General features: G+C 50.2%; 1 protein-coding gene across 1 annotated transcript in view; it reads left to right on the plus strand.

The window, feature by feature from the left end:
• The first annotated feature begins 1,475 nt into the window (after nucleotides 1–1,475).
• LOC123110905 (quinolinate synthase, chloroplastic) overlaps nucleotides 1,476–20,895 on the plus strand; it is a 30,623-nt gene continuing 11,203 nt past the window's right edge. Inside the window, exons 1-6 of the mRNA XM_044531541.1 lie at nucleotides 1,476–2,258; nucleotides 12,914–13,198; nucleotides 13,626–13,844; nucleotides 13,970–14,149; nucleotides 18,789–19,304; nucleotides 19,650–19,811. Of these exons, the coding sequence (XP_044387476.1) occupies nucleotides 1,563–2,258; nucleotides 12,914–13,198; nucleotides 13,626–13,844; nucleotides 13,970–14,149; nucleotides 18,789–19,304; nucleotides 19,650–19,811 (2,058 nt within the window). The 5' untranslated portion in view covers nucleotides 1,476–1,562. The remainder of the gene's footprint in view (nucleotides 2,259–12,913; nucleotides 13,199–13,625; nucleotides 13,845–13,969; nucleotides 14,150–18,788; nucleotides 19,305–19,649; nucleotides 19,812–20,895) is intronic.

Here is a 20,895-nt window from a genome sequence, read left to right on the forward strand (position 1 = left end):
AAAAAAAAGACATGATGTAGTTCATCCCCAAATTCGAAGAGACCGCGATCTTGGAATTCCTGGAGGAATCTTCTCCAACGAAGGCGTTGATTATTTTAGGACATGAATAACCATGAAACATTCGCTGAGAGGGGGTGGCAATTGCGAATGTTTTAAATGGGAATTTATGTTGTGGGCGGATTTCTTAAGATACACACGGAAAAATAGAGTAAGATTTGTCATTCACCAGCAAGTAAATTTGCCATAAAAAATGTCCACTTGCCACCTCTTTCGAGTTGTTGTTTGTCAGATAACATTACTATTATTTTAAGGGAGTCTTCTCTGTAGGAGGAGGCCTTAAACTCACTTGGGTATATCCTCTCGAGGAGGGCGAGCAAAGCTTTCGATCTATGAAAAGGTAAGATGATACGGGACACGTCGTTGGGTGGTCTGATCTTCACAAATTAAAGGTGAATTTGAGAAAGATCATGGGAAAAAACATGAGGAATCGCAAAGAAATCAAGGAAGAACACATGGATAACTAGTGATGCCAAGGCAACATCCTCTTATAACTGTAGAGCCGTACCACACAGTTCACATGGTTTCTTACAAATTTATACGTAATAATAAAGTCATTAGTGCTTCTGGCGGTATGTCACATAAATTACCCCCAAAGTTGCAAAATATTTCCCACTGATGCCACCTATAAGTATAAAAAAAAACGTTTCACACAGGGGAGCCCCCCGCCTGGACAACCCGTGCTGTAGGGACCTCCTATATTGTGCTTTGCATGCTTAGAGAAGACACACTCGTTTGGGTCGGCCCATGTGCGGGCGGTCTGGTTTTATTTTTTATTTTTCTTTTCCCTTTTTCTCCTTTAAATTATTTGCTACTTCCAAAAATAAAAAACTGATAATTTTAAAATAAAATGTTCAATAAATCATAAAATGTTTGTGGATTCAGAAATGTTTGTAATTTTTTATAAGAATGTTCGCAATTTTGAAAACAAATGTTTATGAAATCCAAGAGTGTTCATGTTTTTAAAAAAAGTTCATGTATTAAAAAATATTAATGAAATTGAACAAAATGTTCGCCAAAATGTCGTGATACATCAAAATGATATCATGGTCATTGAAGATTATACTTTTTTTTCTTCTGTTGCAATGCACTGGCCCTTTTGCTAGTCAAAATTAAAGGGAAAAACAAGAACACTGCATGAGGTTCTTGCGCAAGTGGACAAAGGTCTTAAATTCTCAACTAAATAGGTCTACATAGGTCACGGTGCACGACTTGGCCCCACTGGCACCTATTCCAATTCCAGACCCTGCCTTTTGGCAAAAAAGAAACCCAAACCCTGCCCTTTGGCAAAAAAGAAGACCCAAACCTCCTCCTCAAAAGAAAAAAGAACAAGAAAAAAAAAAGACGCAAACCCTGCCAGCCCCGGATCAAAGAACCATGCCTCGGTCCCCCACAAAAAGGACGCGCACAGCCTGCGCCGCCTCCTCCCACCCATCTCAAGTCTCCACCCGTTTTCAATAAAACGCGCTACCTCCATCTCCCCGCACCACACCACCTCCATCTCCATGGACACCTCCACCCTCGCCGCCGTCGCTTCCTTCGTCGCCTTGTCCACGAAGCCCCGCCTCCTCCCGCCACTCATCCCCTCTCGCAGCCTTCCACGCACCCGCGGCTCCCTTGCCGTCTGCTGCTCTCACTCCCACGCCTCTCCTCCGCCCTCGCCCCTCCCGTGCACTGCGTCCGATGAGGAGGAGGTCGCTCCTCCGCACCTCCGCCTCTGCCGGCTCGCCGAGGAGTTCGGCGCTCTCCCGGACGCCGACCGCGCGCGCCGCCTGCTCGCTTACGCGGCCGCGCTCCCGCCGCTGCCCCAGGCGGACCGCGTCGCGGCCAACCGCGTCATGGGGTGCGTCGCGCAGGTCTGGCTCCTGGGCAGCTGCGATCGCTCGGGACGCATGCGGTTCGCGGCCGACTCCGACTCCGAGCTCTCGCGCGGGTATTGTTCCTGCCTCGTCTCCGCGCTCGACGGCGCGGGCCCCGAGGAGGTGCTCGACGTGGACCCCGCCGATCTCGCGCCGCTCGGTGTGGCCGCGGGGGCGCGGTCCCGGGTCAATACGTGGTACAACGTGCTCGTCGGCATGCAGAAGCGGGCACGGGCAGCCATTGCGGCGCGCGAGGGCAGGCGTCGTGGGGAACCGTTCCCGTCGCTCGTGATCGGCCGGGACGGCGCCGTCCGCGCGCAAGGAAGCTACGCCGAGGCCAAGGTGAGCGCTCTTTCTTTCGGCTAGCTTATTGCTGCTAGTCAGTTGGTTTTTCTCCATGATCTCATGGAAAAGACGTGTCCCTGTCTCCACAAATTGGAAATTTAGTACTCACATGTTTGACTAAGAAAGCTAAGAAAGCAGTGGCGGGCTTGAATATATGACGTGTAGAATCTGCCAAAGCTGGGTGCAAATTGACCTTTCTCACTATAATGGCATCGGATAATTATAAAGGTGCTTTTCTATTGGTTGTTGGGTTTCGCCTTTTTTCCCTTTTCTAGAATCTGCGATGTGGTCATAGCTATGTGTATGGTCAAGAATGGAGACTATGACTATAATTATCGGATCGACAGTGTCTGTGTCGGCGTGACTCTTACCTTCTACTTTGTGTGGACTTGCTTGGGCATATTCAGTATGCACCACACATATTTCTTACTTACATGCTTCGTTCTTTTCTGACAATGAAAGGGCGCCTCTTTGGAAAAAAGATGCAAGTCTTTACTTTGCCTACAAGAGCTGCAACAGTTAGAAGGATCAACCGTTAGAGCATCTTCAAAAGATGATTTGTAATAGGGCAGGTGCCCAAAAAACCGTTTTAGGGCATCTCCAACAGCTGCCCTATATTAGTGCATAACCGCTCTTTAGGGCTTTTGGGGCCAAAAATGCTGCAACAACAGCTAGCCTTGTTGCGCCAAAAAAATTTAGGGCGGCCCAAAAATGGTAACGCAGGCCCGGCAGTCGCGCCGTTGCCGCAAACCTAAAAACGAGGCGCGCACAGCCTAACTGCCATAGTTGGAAACTTCCCGCAACCTCTCGCAGCTACAAACCCTCCTGTGCCACCGCCGCCCTTGAAAATCCGGCCGGATCCGGCCACCTCTGCACAACCCCGCCGCCTGGATCCGTGGTGCCCCTCCTCCAATCGGCGGCGCGGCATCACCCCATTTCACCGCCGTGGCGCCGCAACGCCCCACTGATCGAATCAGTGGCGGAGCTTGCAGCCCAAACATGGGAGGGCCAACAAGAAGAACATAGCTTATGGGCTGCTGTTTTAAGGCCCAAGAGTAGATGTATATTGTATAAAACTTCATGGGCTGGGCGGGCCACGGCCCATTCAGCCTTGCTGAAGCTCCGCCAGTGGACCGAATCCCACGGCTACCGCTGTTGCGGCGTGTCGCACCGTCGGATCCGTCGCTCCCTCTTCCAATCGGCCGCCATCACCGACGATGCCGGCTGAAACGCGCGCGGAATAGCAAGAACAGCTTCCGCGGCATTTGGCTGTGGTAGTCCAACCGCTACAGCGCCAAGCTACACTGTGACGGCCAGCGGCACTGGGTCGGCACCTTCAAGACGGCGGAGATCGCGCTCGCGCCTACAGCATCGCTGCTTGAAGGATCAGCTGGCCGCGTTCGGAGCTCAACTTTCCGGAGATGGAGACCCAGGCGAATGCGGAGTTCATCGGTCCACCAGTGAACATTGTGTCCTGCACGGCGAAGAGGGAGACCCGCATTGTCCTCGAGCAGAGGGACACCCAGGAGAGCGATTAGGCGGCGATGGCGAGGTTCGCCATGGAAAATCCGCACCTCGTGCAGGCAGAGGAGTGGTTCTGGAAGAGGGACAATGAGCGCAAGACGGAGGATGAGGCTGGCTCCTCCAAGGTGATCAAGCTCGAGCCCTACGACGAGAGCGAGGACAGTGGCGAGAGTGAGGAGTTTAATACCTTTGAGAGGAGACCATGGCGCTCTGGAATGCTGTCAACACACAGGCTGATGATGACGATGACGAGTAGTATGTGGGTAGGAGTACTATCTTCTAAACTATGTTTGGATGTTTAGATCGTTGCATGTTTAGAACTATGAATATTCAGGAGTTTGTTGAAGTATGCAATGTGATCAAGAGTTACGATGTTGGTTTGAGAAAACAATATGTTTGAATAGTGCCCTATTTTAGGGCAGCTGTTGGAGTTGGACAGTTTTTGGTGCCCAAAATATCACTTCCCGATGACCCAAATTTTACTCCAAAGCATTTTTGGTGCCCTAGGGCAACTCTTGGAGATGGCATTTGGACCCCAAAATGGTGCTCCAGCAGCTGCTCTGTCCCCTAAACCGTGCTGCAATTTTTTTAGGGCAGCCGCATATTTTTGGCCTCGTTTGCTGCAAATATAGAGCAGCAGCCGGCTGCCGCAGAACAAATCTCGTAGCTGCGCGCAGCCCAACCGCCCTCATGAAACTTCATCCCTGCAGCCGCTTCCCCTTACCCCGCCGCTGAATCCAGCCACCACCACCTCCACCGCATTGCCCCGCCGCCGGATCCACCGCCCTCTCCGTCCGTCTGGCCGCCGCTCCACCCCATTCGGCCGCCATCACCGTCGCGTCAACCGATTCCGGCCGCCACCGCCACCGCCGAACAGCCTTAGCGCTGGATTCACTGCCGAACCGCCCCGTCGCCGGATCTACCGCCCCTGCATCTGGCCGGCTACCACACCACCGAATTTGCCGCCCCTCCACCACCACGGCCGAGGATACCGCGCCACAACGCCGAACCCATGAGCAACACAAGCTTCCGCGGCGTTGGACTCCGGCCATCCGGCCGCTACGCCGTGGAGATCTTGTGCGACAAGATGCGACACTAGCTTGGGACCTTCGAGACGCGCGCTTATGACACCGTTGCTTGGAGGTACCGACAACCGAAGTTCGAGCTAAACTTTGCGGAAGTCACGAGCCAGGAGGTGGCGGAGTTCCTTGCTCCCGAAATGCGGCTTGTGTCTCGCAAGCAAGAGAAGGAAGAACGCTTTATGCAGCAACGCTCTGTCCATGAGAGCGATGAGGCGGCTCTGGCGAGGTTCGTCGCGGAAAATCCGCACCTTGCGCAGGTGGAGTACGAGTTCTTTGCTAGTAGGGACACACAAGGCAAGAAGGCGATCAAGGAGGACGAGGCTGGCACCTCAAGGGCGATCAAGAAGGAGGACGAGGCAGACCCCTCGGTGATCAAACTCGAGTCCGATGACAACAAAGAAGAAGAGTTGGATAGTGAGACATAGTCGTTCATGGAGCTTTGGAACCGTGTTGACGGCGGGGATGATGATAAGTAGTGTGTGAGTAGTACTTAGGCGAAATATGGTGGTGAGTCTTTATGTTTAAGTTTGAACTCGTGTCGTTGTGTTTAAGTTTGAATTCATGTTTCAATTTGAACATTTGGTAGTTCTAAAAATTTCTGTTACCCTAAATCCACTTTTTCGTGCCCTGAAACTATTTTTGGCTGCTCTATTATGCATCATCTGTTAGATGCTCTAATAAGGGTGCTCCCAATACTATTGGTCCAATAGTACACCTCCATTTCTTAGAAGGGCGCACGTGAGATATTTCAGATCTAGACATAAGAACATTTGCTGTTGGAGATTACTGTTTCTTTCTTTCTAAATCTACCAAAAATTCAATGATGTGAATGATCTTCCTAACGATCTGAAAGAAACCATCTATTGGAGATGTTGTTACTTTGGCAGGAAAATCCTTGCCAGAGGCACCGACTATCTTTTTTTTTTTTTTTTGAGAAAACGCAAAAGACTTTTGCGTTTCATTGCATTGAAAAGAAGGGGTTTGGTACAATCCTCCTAGGAGGCAGATTTACACGGAGAGTACATGCACATTAGTGGACATCCCAGGTTTGTGGCAAGATGGCCCGGAGCCCCAATGCGCCAGCTCTGGCCCAGAGCGCGGCCTCATCCTTAATCCTAGCAGTCAGGGAGGTAACCGACGGTGTTGCGCCCTCAAACACGCATCCGTTGCGATGCTTCCAAATCATCCAAGGGACAAGCAAGGCAGCGGAGGCCAATCCCTTGTGCATGGGTTTAGGCGTGTCTTGTCGGGCAGAGCACCACCAGTCGTGGAGAGTGGCATCGTTATTGGGCAGCGGGCAAGAGAGGCGCAGCCATGAGAGAATCTCGTGCCACACCTCGCGGCTGAAAGGGCACTCCAGGAGAAGATGATGAATCGTCTCCGAAGCCTGATCGCAAAGAGGGCAGCGCTGTGGGTGCGGCAGGTTGCGTCTCGCGAGGCGGTCGGCCGTCCAGCACCGATCGAGGTTGGCAAGCCAGTGGAAGAAGCGCACCCGAGGTGGTGCCCAACACTTCCAGGTAAGTTTCCAAGCCTGGCATCTGGTGGATCCCTGAAAAGTGGCGAGGTATGCGGACTTGGCGGAGTATTCGCCGTTCGCGGTCCACTTCCAGCGAATGCAGTCTGGAGCGTCGGTGAGGGCGGTTTCGGTGAGCATGTGCCAGAGGCGCAAGTATTCTCCGATCTCCCGGACGCCAATCGCGCCATGGATGTCCGTGGCCCATTGGTTTGCATGAAGGCCGTCCGCTACGGTTCTGGACTTGCGACGCCGTTTGGGGATGTGAGCAAAAAGGAGGGGCGCGATCTCGCGGACTGCACGCCCGTTGATCCATCTGTCTTCCCAGAATAGGGCGCGTTGGCCATTGCCAATAGTCATGGTAGTGGAGGCGAGGAAGAGCGCGCGCTCCTCGGGCGCGAATTGCAGGTCAAGGCCGTTCCAGGCCCTGCTATCATCGACTCGGCTGAGCCACTGCCACCTCATGCGAAGGGCAAGGCCAGTGCGCTCGAGATCGTGAACGCCGAGGCCACCGAACTGGATAGGCCGGCAGACACGCCGCCAGTTGACGTGGCAATTACCTCCATTAGCCTCGGCGCGGCCAGCCCAAAGGAATCCTCTTTCAATCTTCTCCAAAAGTTTGATGATCTTCTTTGGCGGTGCAAGCACAAGGAGCTGATGGATGGGGATCGCGCTCAAGACAGCCTTGACGAAGGCAAGGCGGCCGGCTTTGTTCATTAGCCAAGCCTTCCAGGAGGGCAGCTTCCCAGCAACCTTGTCGACGACGGGTTGGAGCTGGGCAGCAGTGGGGCGACGCAACGTGAGCGGGATGCCCAAGTAAGTGAGCGGGAAATCGACAATGGGACATCCCAGGAGCGCGACGACATGAGCAGCGTCCTCGGTGTCGCAGCGGATGAGGGCCGCAGCGCTCTTCTGGAAGTTCACGTGCAGGCCGGAGGCGCGCCCAAAGAGCTCCAGGATCTCCTTCACCGCCGTGATATCATCCGGCGATGGGTGGCACAGGAGAATGACGTCGTTGGCGTAAAGGGATATGGTGGGGATGGTGCGGCGCGGGTGGAGCTGCTGCATGGCTCGGAGCTCGACCGCGCGATGAAAGAGCCTGCCCAGCGTATCGACGGCAAGGACGAAGAGCTGCGGGGAAACTGGATCACCTTGGCGCAGTCCGCAGCGGTGCCAAATCGCGGGTACTGGGTTGCCGTTGAGGAGAACCTTCGTGCTGGCCGACGACAGGAGAAGGGCGATCCAACCAAGAAAGCGGTTGCCAAAGCCATGGCATCGCAGTACCTCGAACAGGAAGGGCCACGAGACGGAGTCAAAAGCCCGCGCCAAGTCAAGCTTCAGGAGCGCGCGAGGGGCACCAAGTTGGTGCAGAAGCCGCACGGATTGACGCACGAGGATGAAGTTGTCATGAAGACTTCGCCCGGGGATGAACGCATTCTGGACGTTGCTGACAAGGTTGTTGAGCTTCGGAGCTAGGCGGAGCGAAAGCAGTTTGGCCAGGACCTTGGCGACAATGTGAATTAGGCTTATGGGCCTATAATCTCCCAGGCCATTGGCATCGGCGCGCTTGGGGAGGAGCGTAATTAGCGCCTGGTTAAGGCAGCTAAACCCTCTTCCATGCAGCACGTAAACCTGGTCGAAGACGCATCGGAGGTCGTACTTGATGACCGACCAGCAGGAGCGGAGGAACTCCGCGGTGAAGCCGTCGGGGCCGGGCGCCTTGCGAGACGGCAAGCTTTTGATGGCTTGCCAAATCTCATCTTCGCTGAATGGCGCGTCGAGGTCTTCAAGATTTGAGGCCTCAATGAATTGCGACAGGTCAATGGTGCAGTCACGTTGCACGTCCGTCCCAATCCGGCTGTCAAAGTGCTCGAAGGTGGCCGCAGCCATGTCGCTAGGAGCAGTGAGCACGGTGCCGTCGACAGAGATGCCATGGATCCAGTTCTTCTGCTTACGGTATGTGCACTGGCGATGATACAACGTAGTGTTCGCGTCGCCGTCTTTGAGAGATGCAATACGTGCGCGCTGCCGGGCGATCGTCCGCTCAAGAGAAGCCAGGCCGAGGTAGGATAACTTGAGTTGGCGACGCAGCCATTCTTCATGCGGCGATAGGGCCCGCTGTTCTTGCGCGGCGTCGAAGCGGAGCAGCAACTCACGAGAGATCGCAAGCTGGTCTCGCACGTTGCCAACGGAGCGCACGCTCCAGCTGGTGAGCTTACGCGCAGTGGCCTGCATGCGCCGCATGAACCGCCGGAACGGGTTGGCGTCGTCCACCGAATGCCACAAGGTCGCCACGATCTCCGGGAAACCGGCAAGGCGAGTCCAGTACTCCTCGAAGTGGAATCGTCGGTGTGCTGATGGGAGGGGCGAACAGTCGAGCAAGAGGGGGGAGTGATCCGAGACGACTGAGGCTAGGCAGCGCAGATGGCATTCGCCGTGCAGCTCTTCCCAGTCCGTGGAGCACAACACTCGATCAAGATGGACCAAGGTGGGCGGGCTCTGCTCATTGGACCACGTATAGCGCCGGCCGCTGAGATAAATTTCTTTGAGCGCGAGGTCGTTGAGGACGCGTTGGAACCGCCCCATCATTCTTCGATTGAGATTGCCATTGTTCTTGTCTTCGTCGCGGTAGATCATATTGAAGTCCCCGCAGATGAGCCATGGGCCAGGGCATGCGTCGCGGACGTCGCGGATCTCTTGCAGAAAGGCGATCTTGGCGTTGTTGTCCTGGGGGCCATAGACGATAGAGAGCCACCACGGCACGCTCGAGCTGCCAGAGGTCGCAACCCGGGCGGAGATGGTGTTGGTGGTGAACATCGGGTCCGTGATCGTCACGTCCCGGCTCTTCCAAGCCAGCAGGATCCCGCCACGGGTGCCGCTCGCTGGGAGATAAACATATTCATCAAACTCAGATCCCAACGTCTCAAGGACAGTCGACGAGTAGACGAATTCCATTTTAGTCTCTTGGAAGCAAGCGATCGAAGCGCCGGAGGTTACAACGAGCGAGCGAACTGCCGTGCGTCTGGCACGGGCGTTGAGGCCACGCACGTTCCAGTTGATGATTTTGAGGCCGTGATCCATTAGGCAGAGGTCGACGAAAGGCACGCGTCGGCGCGGCTAGGCCTCGATCGGGCTGCCCGAGATCACCGTGGTGACATGCGCTGTGGACGGGTCGGCGGGTAGCACGCGACCAACGAGCGCGGCAATGGCTGTCAAAACGGCATGAGAAAGGGGCGCAGCGAAGACCCCATCATATGCCTTCATGGCCTCGGCGGAGATCACCTGATCGGTGCCGATGATGCCAAGGGTGCGCAGTATCTGAACCTGCGCACGGCGCTCAGCGGTGGGCGGCACGCCGGGCTTGGCCTTCGCAGCGGTAGCAGATCGTCCACGACGCGGCGAGAAGTTCAGGGGTTGTCGACGTCGTTTGCGCGCAGGGTTGGGGAGAGCAGAGCAAGTCTGCTTTGTTGCCGCGGCGAGGAATTCCCCAAGGGTCCAGGAGCTGACAGAGGCCGGCTGTCTGGTTCGTCGCAGGGTGATTGGTGGTGTGGCAAAACGCCCTGCGCTGCGCACCAGAGGCGCATGGGACACAGGGGTGGATTGCAGCGTCGATGGGCTTGGGGGAGTGGGCCTGTTTGCATGCGCTTCAGGAGGCGCGGGCCTTTGAAGAATACTTCTGGGCTCCTGGGCCGCGGGGGAGGGGCAGCCCAAGTCAGCGTTCCCGATGGCGGTGGCAGGTGGGGGCGAAGGCGCGATGGATGGGATCACAGGACCCGCGTCCCCCTTTGGCGAGGAGGGGGTGGCCAGCAGATCCACCAGTGCCGCAGGGGTGGATGAGGGCACTGCATCACGCGTCTCAGTGGCGGGGCCGGCATGCAAAGCGGCACCAGCAGGTACTTCATCAGCCACAGGAGCTGACGAGGTCAAAGCATTGCTTTGCCCCGACAGCGGATCAGCCTCGGCGGCCACAGGGGGCGAGTCCGGGACCTCACTGGCAGAGGATAAGCTGTCCGGATCCCCAAGCGCACTAGCATTGGCCGTGGTGGGTCCGTCACCAGGGAGGTTGTCGCCCTTCGCGCACGGCGACGTGCAAGACCGGGTCATTGCGGGCCCGACTGCAGGAGGAGGGTGGGCGGGCGCCAATCGGCTGTTGCCAGCTGTCGGGGTGGCAAGCACCAACGCTGGGGTAGGCGACTCAGTCGGCCTGGGATCCGCTGCAGCTGCAGCTCTGGCCAGCGCAGCCTGAACCCTGGCGCGCTTTTTCTTGCCGCCACGCTTTCCTCTTTTGGCTTTGCGACTAGGCGGGTGGGCCCCAGCTTGCGGCCATGCATCCATGCATCTGGCACGGGATGGTACGGGCGGCGGCGCGTGCACAGCCGCGGCGGCGCGGGACGCCGGCCAGCCAGGGTCGACCGCCTCGCCGTCAGCCCGTAGGCGGCCTCCGGGGCAAAACCAGCCAGTGGAGTCGACCGCCATGCCGTCGGCGCGTCCTTCGGGGGCAGAGGTTGGGCGGCGACGCTTCCGGCTACGACGGCGTTGCTGCCCGCGTCCATGACCGCGGCCTGCAGGGTCTTGCGCGCTGCCATGAGCCTCGCCATCGCCATTGCCATCGCCAATGGCAGCATCGTCGACCGCCCTGGGAAGGGCAGCGGACCTCACAAGCCGGATGGAGATGGGGTACTTCAGGGTGCGGACGGCCGGCGGCAGGTCAGGTCGGATGTCGGGGACGTGCTCGACAATCTCCAGGATGGCGTCCCGGCGAATGGAGGCCATGTCCCGCACGCGCCCGGTGAGCCGGAATGTGGCAAGGTCAGTGCGGGAGCGCGTGTCCGGGTGCAATCGCTCAACCCAACAGCCGGTTCCAAGGATGTGCTCGGCCGTGGATAGGTGCCATGCCTGCGCCGGGATGCCGCGGAGCTCGAGCTGCACAGAGAATGCAAAGCTCCCGGCAGTGGCGTGGGCGAGCTTGCACCAAGGGCGGAGCAGAGGGTGAAGCGGGCGGCGTTGATGAGGTGGTCGCCGGCCATCCAGTCCATGATCAGCCGCGAAGAGAAGATGATGAGGAAATCCTCCGGGGCGTGCTTGTGGACAGTGAAGTCGCCAGGCTGCAGGTCGAACATGGCGTGCAAGGTTGCCTCCACGTCGGACGGGGAGACAGAGGGCCTGGTGCCGGTAATGGTGGCCACCATACCGCGCGCAAGCACCTCCTCCGCTTCCTCCATCTCGATGGAACGAGCGATGGTGACACGCGCCGGCGCAGAGGCGGGCGGTGGGGATGGTGCGGTGTTGCGCGGCAGAGGGGCGTCGCGGGGGAGTTGAGGAGGGGGGTTACGCGGCGGGGTGTCAGGCACCGGACGGTGGACTGCCGGAGGCTGCGCACGGTGGTCACCGGGCAGCAGCGTCTCGCAGCAGCTTGACTCGTGGCCGGAGATGAGGCAGCGACGGCAGCGTACGGGGTTGGTGCAGGCCCGCACCCGGTGTCTGGCTTCCAGGCACCTGAAGCACAGGCCAGCGACTTCCTCGGGCGACGGGCTGCGGCGACGGCGCTGGGAAGGAGGGGTGGCCGCGCGACGCGCACGCGGGCGACGGTACCTTCGCCGCGGCTGCTGGAACCCATCGGCGTCGAGAACAGGGCCTCCAGACGCGCGATGGACCTCCGAGCGTGGACCCAGGCGGGCGGCAGCCGGAACGCGTGCGGCCGGCGCAGTCGAGCGGAGCGGCACCAGGGCCGAGGAAGCAGGGGCCGGGCGCGGCGCGGCCGGCGGAGGGGGGCGAGGGGCCGGCGGGGTGCTGACGACCTCGCGGTAGGAGCGCGAGTCAGAGGATTCGCCCGCTGAGCCGCTCCAGCGGATGCGACCTTCGGGGCTGGAGTCGCCGGAGCAGGCATTGGCGGAGGCCATGGCCGAGGGGAGGGGGAGGGCTACCGACGGGGATTCGACGGCGGCGAGGCTGGTGGGCTAGGCTAGGCTAGGGAGCGGGGAGAGCGGGGAGAGCCACATTGTTCGATTGTTTGGAATTCCGGCATAGAGGCACCGACTATCACTTTTTGATATTTATGGAATAGACCATTCATCAAGTTAAGAATAACAAACCTTAAACCTTACAATATTCTTCTTCCGTCCCATAATATAAGAGCGTTTTTGACACAAATACGCTCTTATATTATGGGACGGAGGGAGTAGCTGAGAGAAAAATGTGAAAGGCTAAACGTCCACTGAAAGATGCTGATATCTGCAATGTTATTTAAGTTTTAATTTAAAATCTTAGCAAATGAAATACTCCCTCCGTTCCTAAATATTTGTCTTTCTACAGATTTCAACAAGTGACTACATACGGAGCAAAATGAGTGAATCTACACTCTAAAATATGTCTATATACATCAGTATGTGGTAGTCCATTTGAAATCTCTAGAAAGACAAATATTTAGGAACGGAGGGAGTATAAGTTAAATGCTACATATTTTGTAGTGTAAGTTTGTTGCTGTCTCTTCATGGAGTATAAAGACATGTTGACTAGTTTTAATAATTTTGCAGGCGAAGTTTTTATCTCCTGACCAGTCCAAGATTTCCGAGCTTGTGAATGCCCTCAGAGAGAAACAAATTGGGATTGTGGCCCATTTCTACATGGATCCTGAGGTGCAAGGCATACTAACTGCTGCAAAGAGGCAATGGCCCCACATTCACATATCCGACTCATTGGTAATGGCAGATAGTGCTGTTCAGATGGCTGAAGCAGGATGCAAATATATCGCTGTGCTAGGTGTTGACTTCATGTCAGAAAATGTCCGTGCAATACTTGATCAAGCAGGATTTACTCAGGTATTTTTATCAGTTAGTATCATTGACTTTTCACTATGTATTGTGAAGTCTTGTGGTATTATATGTGTTGTCATTGTGGACACAACACAGAGCAAGAGTTAAGCTCTAGGGAGTATTTATATGCACTTCGATATATCCTGTTGGTGAAATGGCGTTACTTGGGACCATCATATGTCATTGTTGTTTTTTGACTGGATTCTTGACATAGTTTATTTTGTTTTATTGTTACTTTACTGCATTATAAAAACCAGTCAAGACTGGCAATTTAGAGAACTGTAACCTAACTATTAGTGGACACTATCATATTTTGAATTCCCAATGTTTTGATAACCCACAGCTGTTTATGTCTTATTTATTTGACCCCCACTCCCTCCCTCCATCTCTCTCGCTCTGTCTCTCACCCCTTCGTTTACTGATTCGTACGCAGGTTGGTGTTTATAGAATGTCCAGCGAGCAAATTGGTTGTTCCTTGGCAGATGCTGCTTCAAGTTCTGCTTATACACATTTTCTTAAGACGGCATCAAGATCTCCTCCTTCTTTACATGTCATTTATATCAATACCTCACTGGAAACAAAAGCTCGTACTCATGAACTTGTTCCTACGATAACCTGTACCTCTTCCAATGTTGTTGCAACTATACTACAGGTAGTCGTTTGACTTGTATCAGTATTATGTATCTTGGTGGATTTGCATTGCATTATTTTCCAGCAAGGTTTATATATTTATCTCTTTATTAGGTCATTATGCTCACTTGTCTACCTACCTTGTAGGCATTTGCTGAAATACCAGATCTTAATGTCTGGTATGGTCCTGATTCCTATATGGGTGCGAACATAGCAGACCTATTTAAGAGAATGACTATCATGTCAGATGAAGAGATTACAGAGATACATCCAGATCACAACAGGAAAACTATAAGTTCATTATTACAACGTCTTCATTACTATCAGGTTTGTCTGATTCTGTACCTTTTGCTGTGCTAAATTAGACAGTCTATTCTCGCTTTCTTCCATGTGTTTTATGCAGTTAAACTGAACATTAGAGTATGGTACTCATGCGTGCACATTGTATGACTAGCCAAAAATCCAGTGCAACTGTATTTTTTTATTAGTTATAAACAGAAAGTGAGAGTTGCCCAGTTAACTAGCAGAAAATTCGACGAAAACCTTTACAAACCCGCCCACATGCCCATGACTTGTCACGTCATTTGCACCGCGTGCTCAACAGCAGCCAGCAGACCCGCAGCAGCCCTTCCCCGTTTCACCTAAAGGTTCCACCACGTGGATACGGGAGCGGGCCACCCAACCACATGCCCGAAACGTCCGCCCGCATTTCAATCAAAAATTGAACGAACCGGACGAATTTTATGCAAACCGGACCTAATTCATGCAAAGTTTGACATACTACATTAAAACAACTAAAATCTCAAAAAAAAAAACTAAGCAAGGTATTGGACGGTAACCTCATACGCATGGCCTCCCTGTCCGGCGGGATCTCCGTAGTCCGCTCCGTCGACGTTGCCGCTGCCGTCGGAGTCGTCTTCCTTCCACGGACATATGAGGCACTGCATTGGATGGCAAAAATGGCCCGGACACCGCGGTCCAGAATTTGTGGGGGATTTGCGGAGATGTCCTAACCCAATGCTCAAACTGTATGGCGTTAGTTGGACTACCACCCAGTACGCTGCCCCCACCTTTGCAGCTTTTTCCTGCCACGGACCGCAAAAAATCAGCAAAATGCTTTCACCTTTTTCTCCTTTCCTACTCAGCATGAATCACAAGTTAAAGGTTTGTGGCTAAGATAACTATTTCTTCAGTAAGCTATGATAGCAACAATTGCACACACACACACATACACACACACACACACACACACACACACACACACACACACCCACGCACGCACGCCCGCGCGCCCGCGCGCGCATATGTATGTGTGTATAGATTTTGTATATAGCGTTACTACGGGGTATAAAATAAGCTATTCTATACTCACGCTTAGTCCTCCGTTCCAAAATAGATGACTTAACTTTGTACTAACTTTAGTACAAAATTGAGTCATCTATTTTGGAACGGAGGGAGTATATACTAGTAAATATGCCCGTGCGTTGCAACGGGTGAACAAAATGTGTGGGGCGTAGGAATTAGGCTTGTAAATGTGGTAGAGATAGAAGAACTTTCGACAATTCTCGAGCCTGAGCATTCATCGGGCTGTCTTCCAACGCAATGGTTTCTCGCCCGAACAAATTGACTTGTGCCATTGTGCTTGTTCCTCTATAATTAATTGTCCGTGCGTTGCAACGAGGTCATGCACATAGATAATATTGTCTATTTTATGATTATCCCCTATATACGCGGTACGTGGAACTACTCTCCCCCATTTTTGCATAATTATATATTTCTGGAAGTGCTTGTGCATTGCAATGGCTCAAAAATAAATCACTGTGTTCTTGCAAACCTGAGAAGCAACTTTGTATACTTTATACCACTCAACTCTCTTTGGTTTCAAACTATTTTCTTTCAAACTAATTTGGGTTTCCCCCAATTTTAGTGTCATTACCTGTTCAAACATACAACTTTCTGATTTTTCTTTGCATGCATCGTTGATAGCTATAAGTATGAAAACACCGTAAATAAACTATTTACTTCCTAACAAAATCAATTCATGTTACATTTGGTAAATCACATTGGAAGACAGCTAAATTAAAAAATTGAAGCATAGAAATTTCATTGGTCTATTTCAATAAATGAAGGTCTACAATGTACCATTATAGGTTGCACAACCTTATGCACTTAAAAGCATATCTTGCAAACACATCCAGTCATAATTACCTAGGCATCTCCTATTGAAGCATTAGGCCAGAACTTTCCTCATCTAGTTTCCTCCTTACAAGTCATGATCTGTTGCTAGTATACAAATCCAAGTGGCGGTAAATTGTATGTCAGTTTCATTGATGTTGGTCGATCATGCTAGTTGCCCTGAAATTTGTTTCATTCCAAGATCTCGGACTTAGTAGCGAAGTCATCCAGAATGCGTCGGAACAACCTAACCAACCCATGGTGTTCAATACACACCTGTATACAAAAATAGAACTGCATGAAGCCTATACCTGCACTTGGACACGAAGCTCATCAAATCACTATATGTCCTCTTAATCGCTTGTGCTTTTTGCTACAGATATGTATGTTCCTTTGTGCCTCTAAGATTCACATTTCTGGATCATAGTAAGAAAAAAACAGAGAGTAAATTTTTCTTATAAGAAAGAAACAGAGAGTAGACCAGATCAACAACCAACAGAAATAAACATTGGATGCAACCATATTTAATTTTTAATATCTTATTCAACGGTGTGGTAATGAATGAAATCAGACATTTAAGTATACCAACTGTCACAGTGTGTTTTCTAAACATTCCAAATGGCATGGAACAACTAATTCAAGAACTGATGTCACATTACAAGCTATACCCAACCGTGGTCCAAATGACCTGAAATTATCCCAATTACTGCCCTGTCGAGAACAGCCGATCATGCGTTTTTTTATCCTCTTAGGAGCTTGCCCTTACTTTTAGAAAAAATAAATATGGATTTATCTATCTCTGTTCTGTACAGTTCAGTAGGAAGGTCTGAGTTTCCGCCACATTGTGAGCAATTTGGATGCAATGTAACAACAGTGTAGCAAAATTGAAAAAGCAAACAGAAGGACATGAGGGGCATCATAATAGGGCATTCATATTATTCTTGTCTTGAATAAAGAGATTAAGGCAGCCATATGTGTAGCTGCGTAATATATAGAAAGCAATGAAATATTAACAATGACAAGGGAGAGCTTCCGAATTAAGTAGAAGATTGCTCCCTTCTTGAATGTTTTTCCAGAGAACTGACAAAGTAACAGGGCACTACCTAAGCCACCTAACATCCAAAATTATAGAACCTAAAAGATGCACTATGCTCATTTCCTGATAATTTAAAATTGAACAGTTGTGCTTACAACAACATAAGTAGGCTGACCTTAAGTACTTGGTGCAAACTATCCTCAGAAGCCATTCATACACCACTTTTTTTCCAAACCACGATGCTGGAAATGACAAAGATCAGGCAGTGTACTTGCTACAGACCAGATCGAAGGGAGCTCCAGAGCTGGTCACTGAATCTTCAGGGAGAGTAAAATTCAGCTGGTCCACATGGTTGGAGAAATAATCCTGTCGCTATTCATAATCTATTTTCCCTACATCTACTATTCACCCGGATGCTTGTGAGCTCTAGAGAAGAATGAGTATCCGAAGAAACCTATCAATATTTGTTAAACATGAGATAATGCATTTCGGTGTTACGTGCAACGCACGGGCATCTTACTAGTACTACCTAAAAAGTAGTATATATACTACCTAAACATACTTACATACTACATACTGCGCGTACATACTTTCCGATTTGATAGATACTACATACAACATACAAAACTCAAGTGGTGGTAACTACCACCGGTGGTAGATAAAATTTGTCCTATATATATATACTCCTGGGAGTATGTACTCCCATGTTCAATATACCTCATAATCAAATTATTTATATCTCTTTTTCATTCTCAATATACCTTATTAATTATTCTAAGATACCCCAATACAAATTTTATGAGAAAATATCATCAAGGCTCATAGTTTACATAATATACCATTTGTATGTACACAATAATAGTTTATTTGCGTACAAAATAAAATACATGCACCCAAATGGATTTTTTTACGAAACTCACTTTGAGGTATCTAGTAATAATTAATAAGGTATATTAAAAATAATAATAAAGTATAATGGTATCATCTATGTGGTATATGAAGAATGTGAGTACATACTCCTAGGAGTACACAGGCATTTCCCTATATATATATATATATATATATATACCTATATATATATATATATATATAGGTATATATATATATATATATATATATATATATATATATATATATATATAGGTGTGGCGACACACCGCACTGTTGCTTGCCGGCCTTGACCTGTGAAGGAGGCGAGCTGGGAAACTGGCTACTGTCCCGCTGCTCGCGTCGTCGCTCACTACCGCCGCCTGCTAGGCCCCAACCGCAACCCTTCACGCTTGCTCGACGCCTAGCCCATGGCCGCCGTCGGCCATCTCGTCGTCCACCACGTCCTGGCCTGGCTAGCCGCTGCCGCTGCCGCGCTAAGAAACAAAGAGCAAAACGTGGAGGTTTCGCTGGGGTTGTTGCTTGTGCTGGAGTGCGTCTCGGGTCGCTGGCTGGCTTCATGCTGTCTGGGGCGATTGGTTCAGTAGTTCAAGGCTTCATGGGCCTGCGTCTGTGTGGCCCATTCCAGCGAACGGCGACTTTATCAGCGATACAATGAGTCAACGAGCGTACCCGATAGCACGTTATGCGTAGGTATACTATATTATTTTTGCACCGCATCAAGGTATGGCGGCTGCCACCCCTCGCCACCGGGGTCCTCCGCCAGTGTATATATACATACACACACACACACACATCACAACATCGTACTTCTAATTCTGCAGTTTTTGCATGTATGACATTGTTTGCATATATATATATGTGCAGAATGGTAACTGTATTGTGCATGATATGTTTGGCCATGAAGTTGTGGAGAAAATAAAGGAGGAATACTGTGATGCATTTCTAACTGCACACTTTGAAGTCCCAGGAGAAATGTTCTCTTTGTCGATGGAAGCAAAGACGAGGGGAATGGGAGTAGTTGGATCCACTCAGAATATCTTAGATTTCATTAAATACCATTTGAAGCAGACTCTGGATCGGAATGTTGATGATCATCTTCAGTTTGTATTGGGAACAGAATCAGGAATGATCACTTCGATTGTTGCTGCTGTCCGGCAATTATTTGACTCCTATGAATCTTCCAAAGAAGGTGCTAGCATTGAAGTAGAAATTGTGTTCCCTGTTTCGTCAGACGCAATTTCTAAGACATCTATTGATGATTCCCATCATTTTGGCTCTTCAGTAGCGAATGATTTAGAACAGATTAGTATCGTGCCTGGTGTGTTTTCTGGTGAAGGGTGCTCTATCCATGGTGGCTGTGCGTCATGCCCTTACATGAAGGTCTGGCTTCTCCCTTTTCTTTTACTGATAATTTGCGATTTGACATTCAATGAGTTCAACATAATATCAATTTATTTTGTCATAGTCATAAATTCATTTTGCTCTCTATATTAATGTTTCGCCCTCTTTTGGATTATGTTCATCTGGAACTCCTCAAGTATTCATACGAGCAGGTTCGATGTCGACTGTTGTTTGTTTTGGTAATGTAGCAGTTGTTCAGTTGCTCTGATCTTGTAAAATGTGTGATCTTCTCTGGCAGTTAATGTACAATGTGTTTCCTGGTATCACCCTGAATTTCCGATGATTAATTGTGGGCTCATGATATAAATGTTCCATTGTTCGCAGATGAATTCTCTCGAGTCGCTATTTAAAATCTGCCAGCAGCTTCCTGGTGAAGACAACAGTTTATCTGTTTATCAGGCTAGTCGATTGAATGCTAAGACTTCCCTTGGGAAATTGGTTGCGGAGGTTGGGTGTGAGCCAATTTTGCATATGAGGCATTTCCAGGTCTGCTGTCCTATTACTCTTTAGCTTTAATTCATGGTGTACATCACTACATCTTACATAGCACCTTACTGATTCACTTGCTTGATTCTGTTAGTAGCGAGACCAGAGGAAAAACTCAAGTGTGTGTGTGTGTGTGTATGTGCATTCTATCTACTAGATGATTCCCCGCGCGTTGCTGCGAGAAATCTTTGTCCTATTGATAATACATAAAGTGAATAACTTTGTTTGCATATGTTCTACATAAATACTAATGCATATATACAAACACCTAAAAACGGGGACACTGACTTGCAGATGCCCTGAAAGGCTAAGTACACATTTCCATTTTTAGATACATATTGTGTATTGTGTGTGACTCTTGACGTAAATCAATTGCAGATCTATGTAATATAGTTAAGCAGCTCATACCAGCAAGTGTTAAAAAACGGTGTTACAACAGATAGTTCGCCTAGAAACATAATATGAGATAATAGACAGCTGGAAAAAATGCTCCGGAAACAGACAGTGATAGGTACATGTCCTCGTTAGTCAAAGGACATATACGGTAGCTTATATAGCCAATCATTAGTGAGAACTCCTATTTCTCTTTCCAAGTGATATTATTATTATTATTTTTGACAGTCTGTAGTGATAGAAATTTCATCTGCAGAAGGAAAAAAGCATCTTTAGAAATCATAAACATTCTATTACTAAAGAGGCGAATGGCCTTGAAAATGAAATAACCGAAATTCCAGCTTTTGGACCATGAAATAAAAAGAACAACAAATGCACCTATATAAGCAAATATCAGTTGTGTATGAAAGATCAAAATAAAGGTACAACTCAACCTTGGTAAAATGAGATGATTCATGGTATTGGCGACAGAGGTGTATCCAAAACCATCCATTGCTTAGTTGCAAAAATATGTCAAGTATAATATTTGTTATCTTTAACAGGATAAACTCACCTAGTTCTGGGACTTTTCTGCGCATGGGGAGGAGTGAAACAACCATGAACCTTTGACGAAGATTTTATACGTACAATATGCAAGCTCGAGTTACTCATGTTGGTGAAATTATTACACTCGTCAGGCAAGAAGAGCCCA

The sequence above is a fragment of the Triticum aestivum genome, chromosome 5B, assembly GCF_018294505.1.
Source record: "Triticum aestivum cultivar Chinese Spring chromosome 5B, IWGSC CS RefSeq v2.1, whole genome shotgun sequence".
In the NCBI taxonomy this organism is placed as follows: Eukaryota; Viridiplantae; Streptophyta; class Magnoliopsida; order Poales; family Poaceae; genus Triticum; species Triticum aestivum.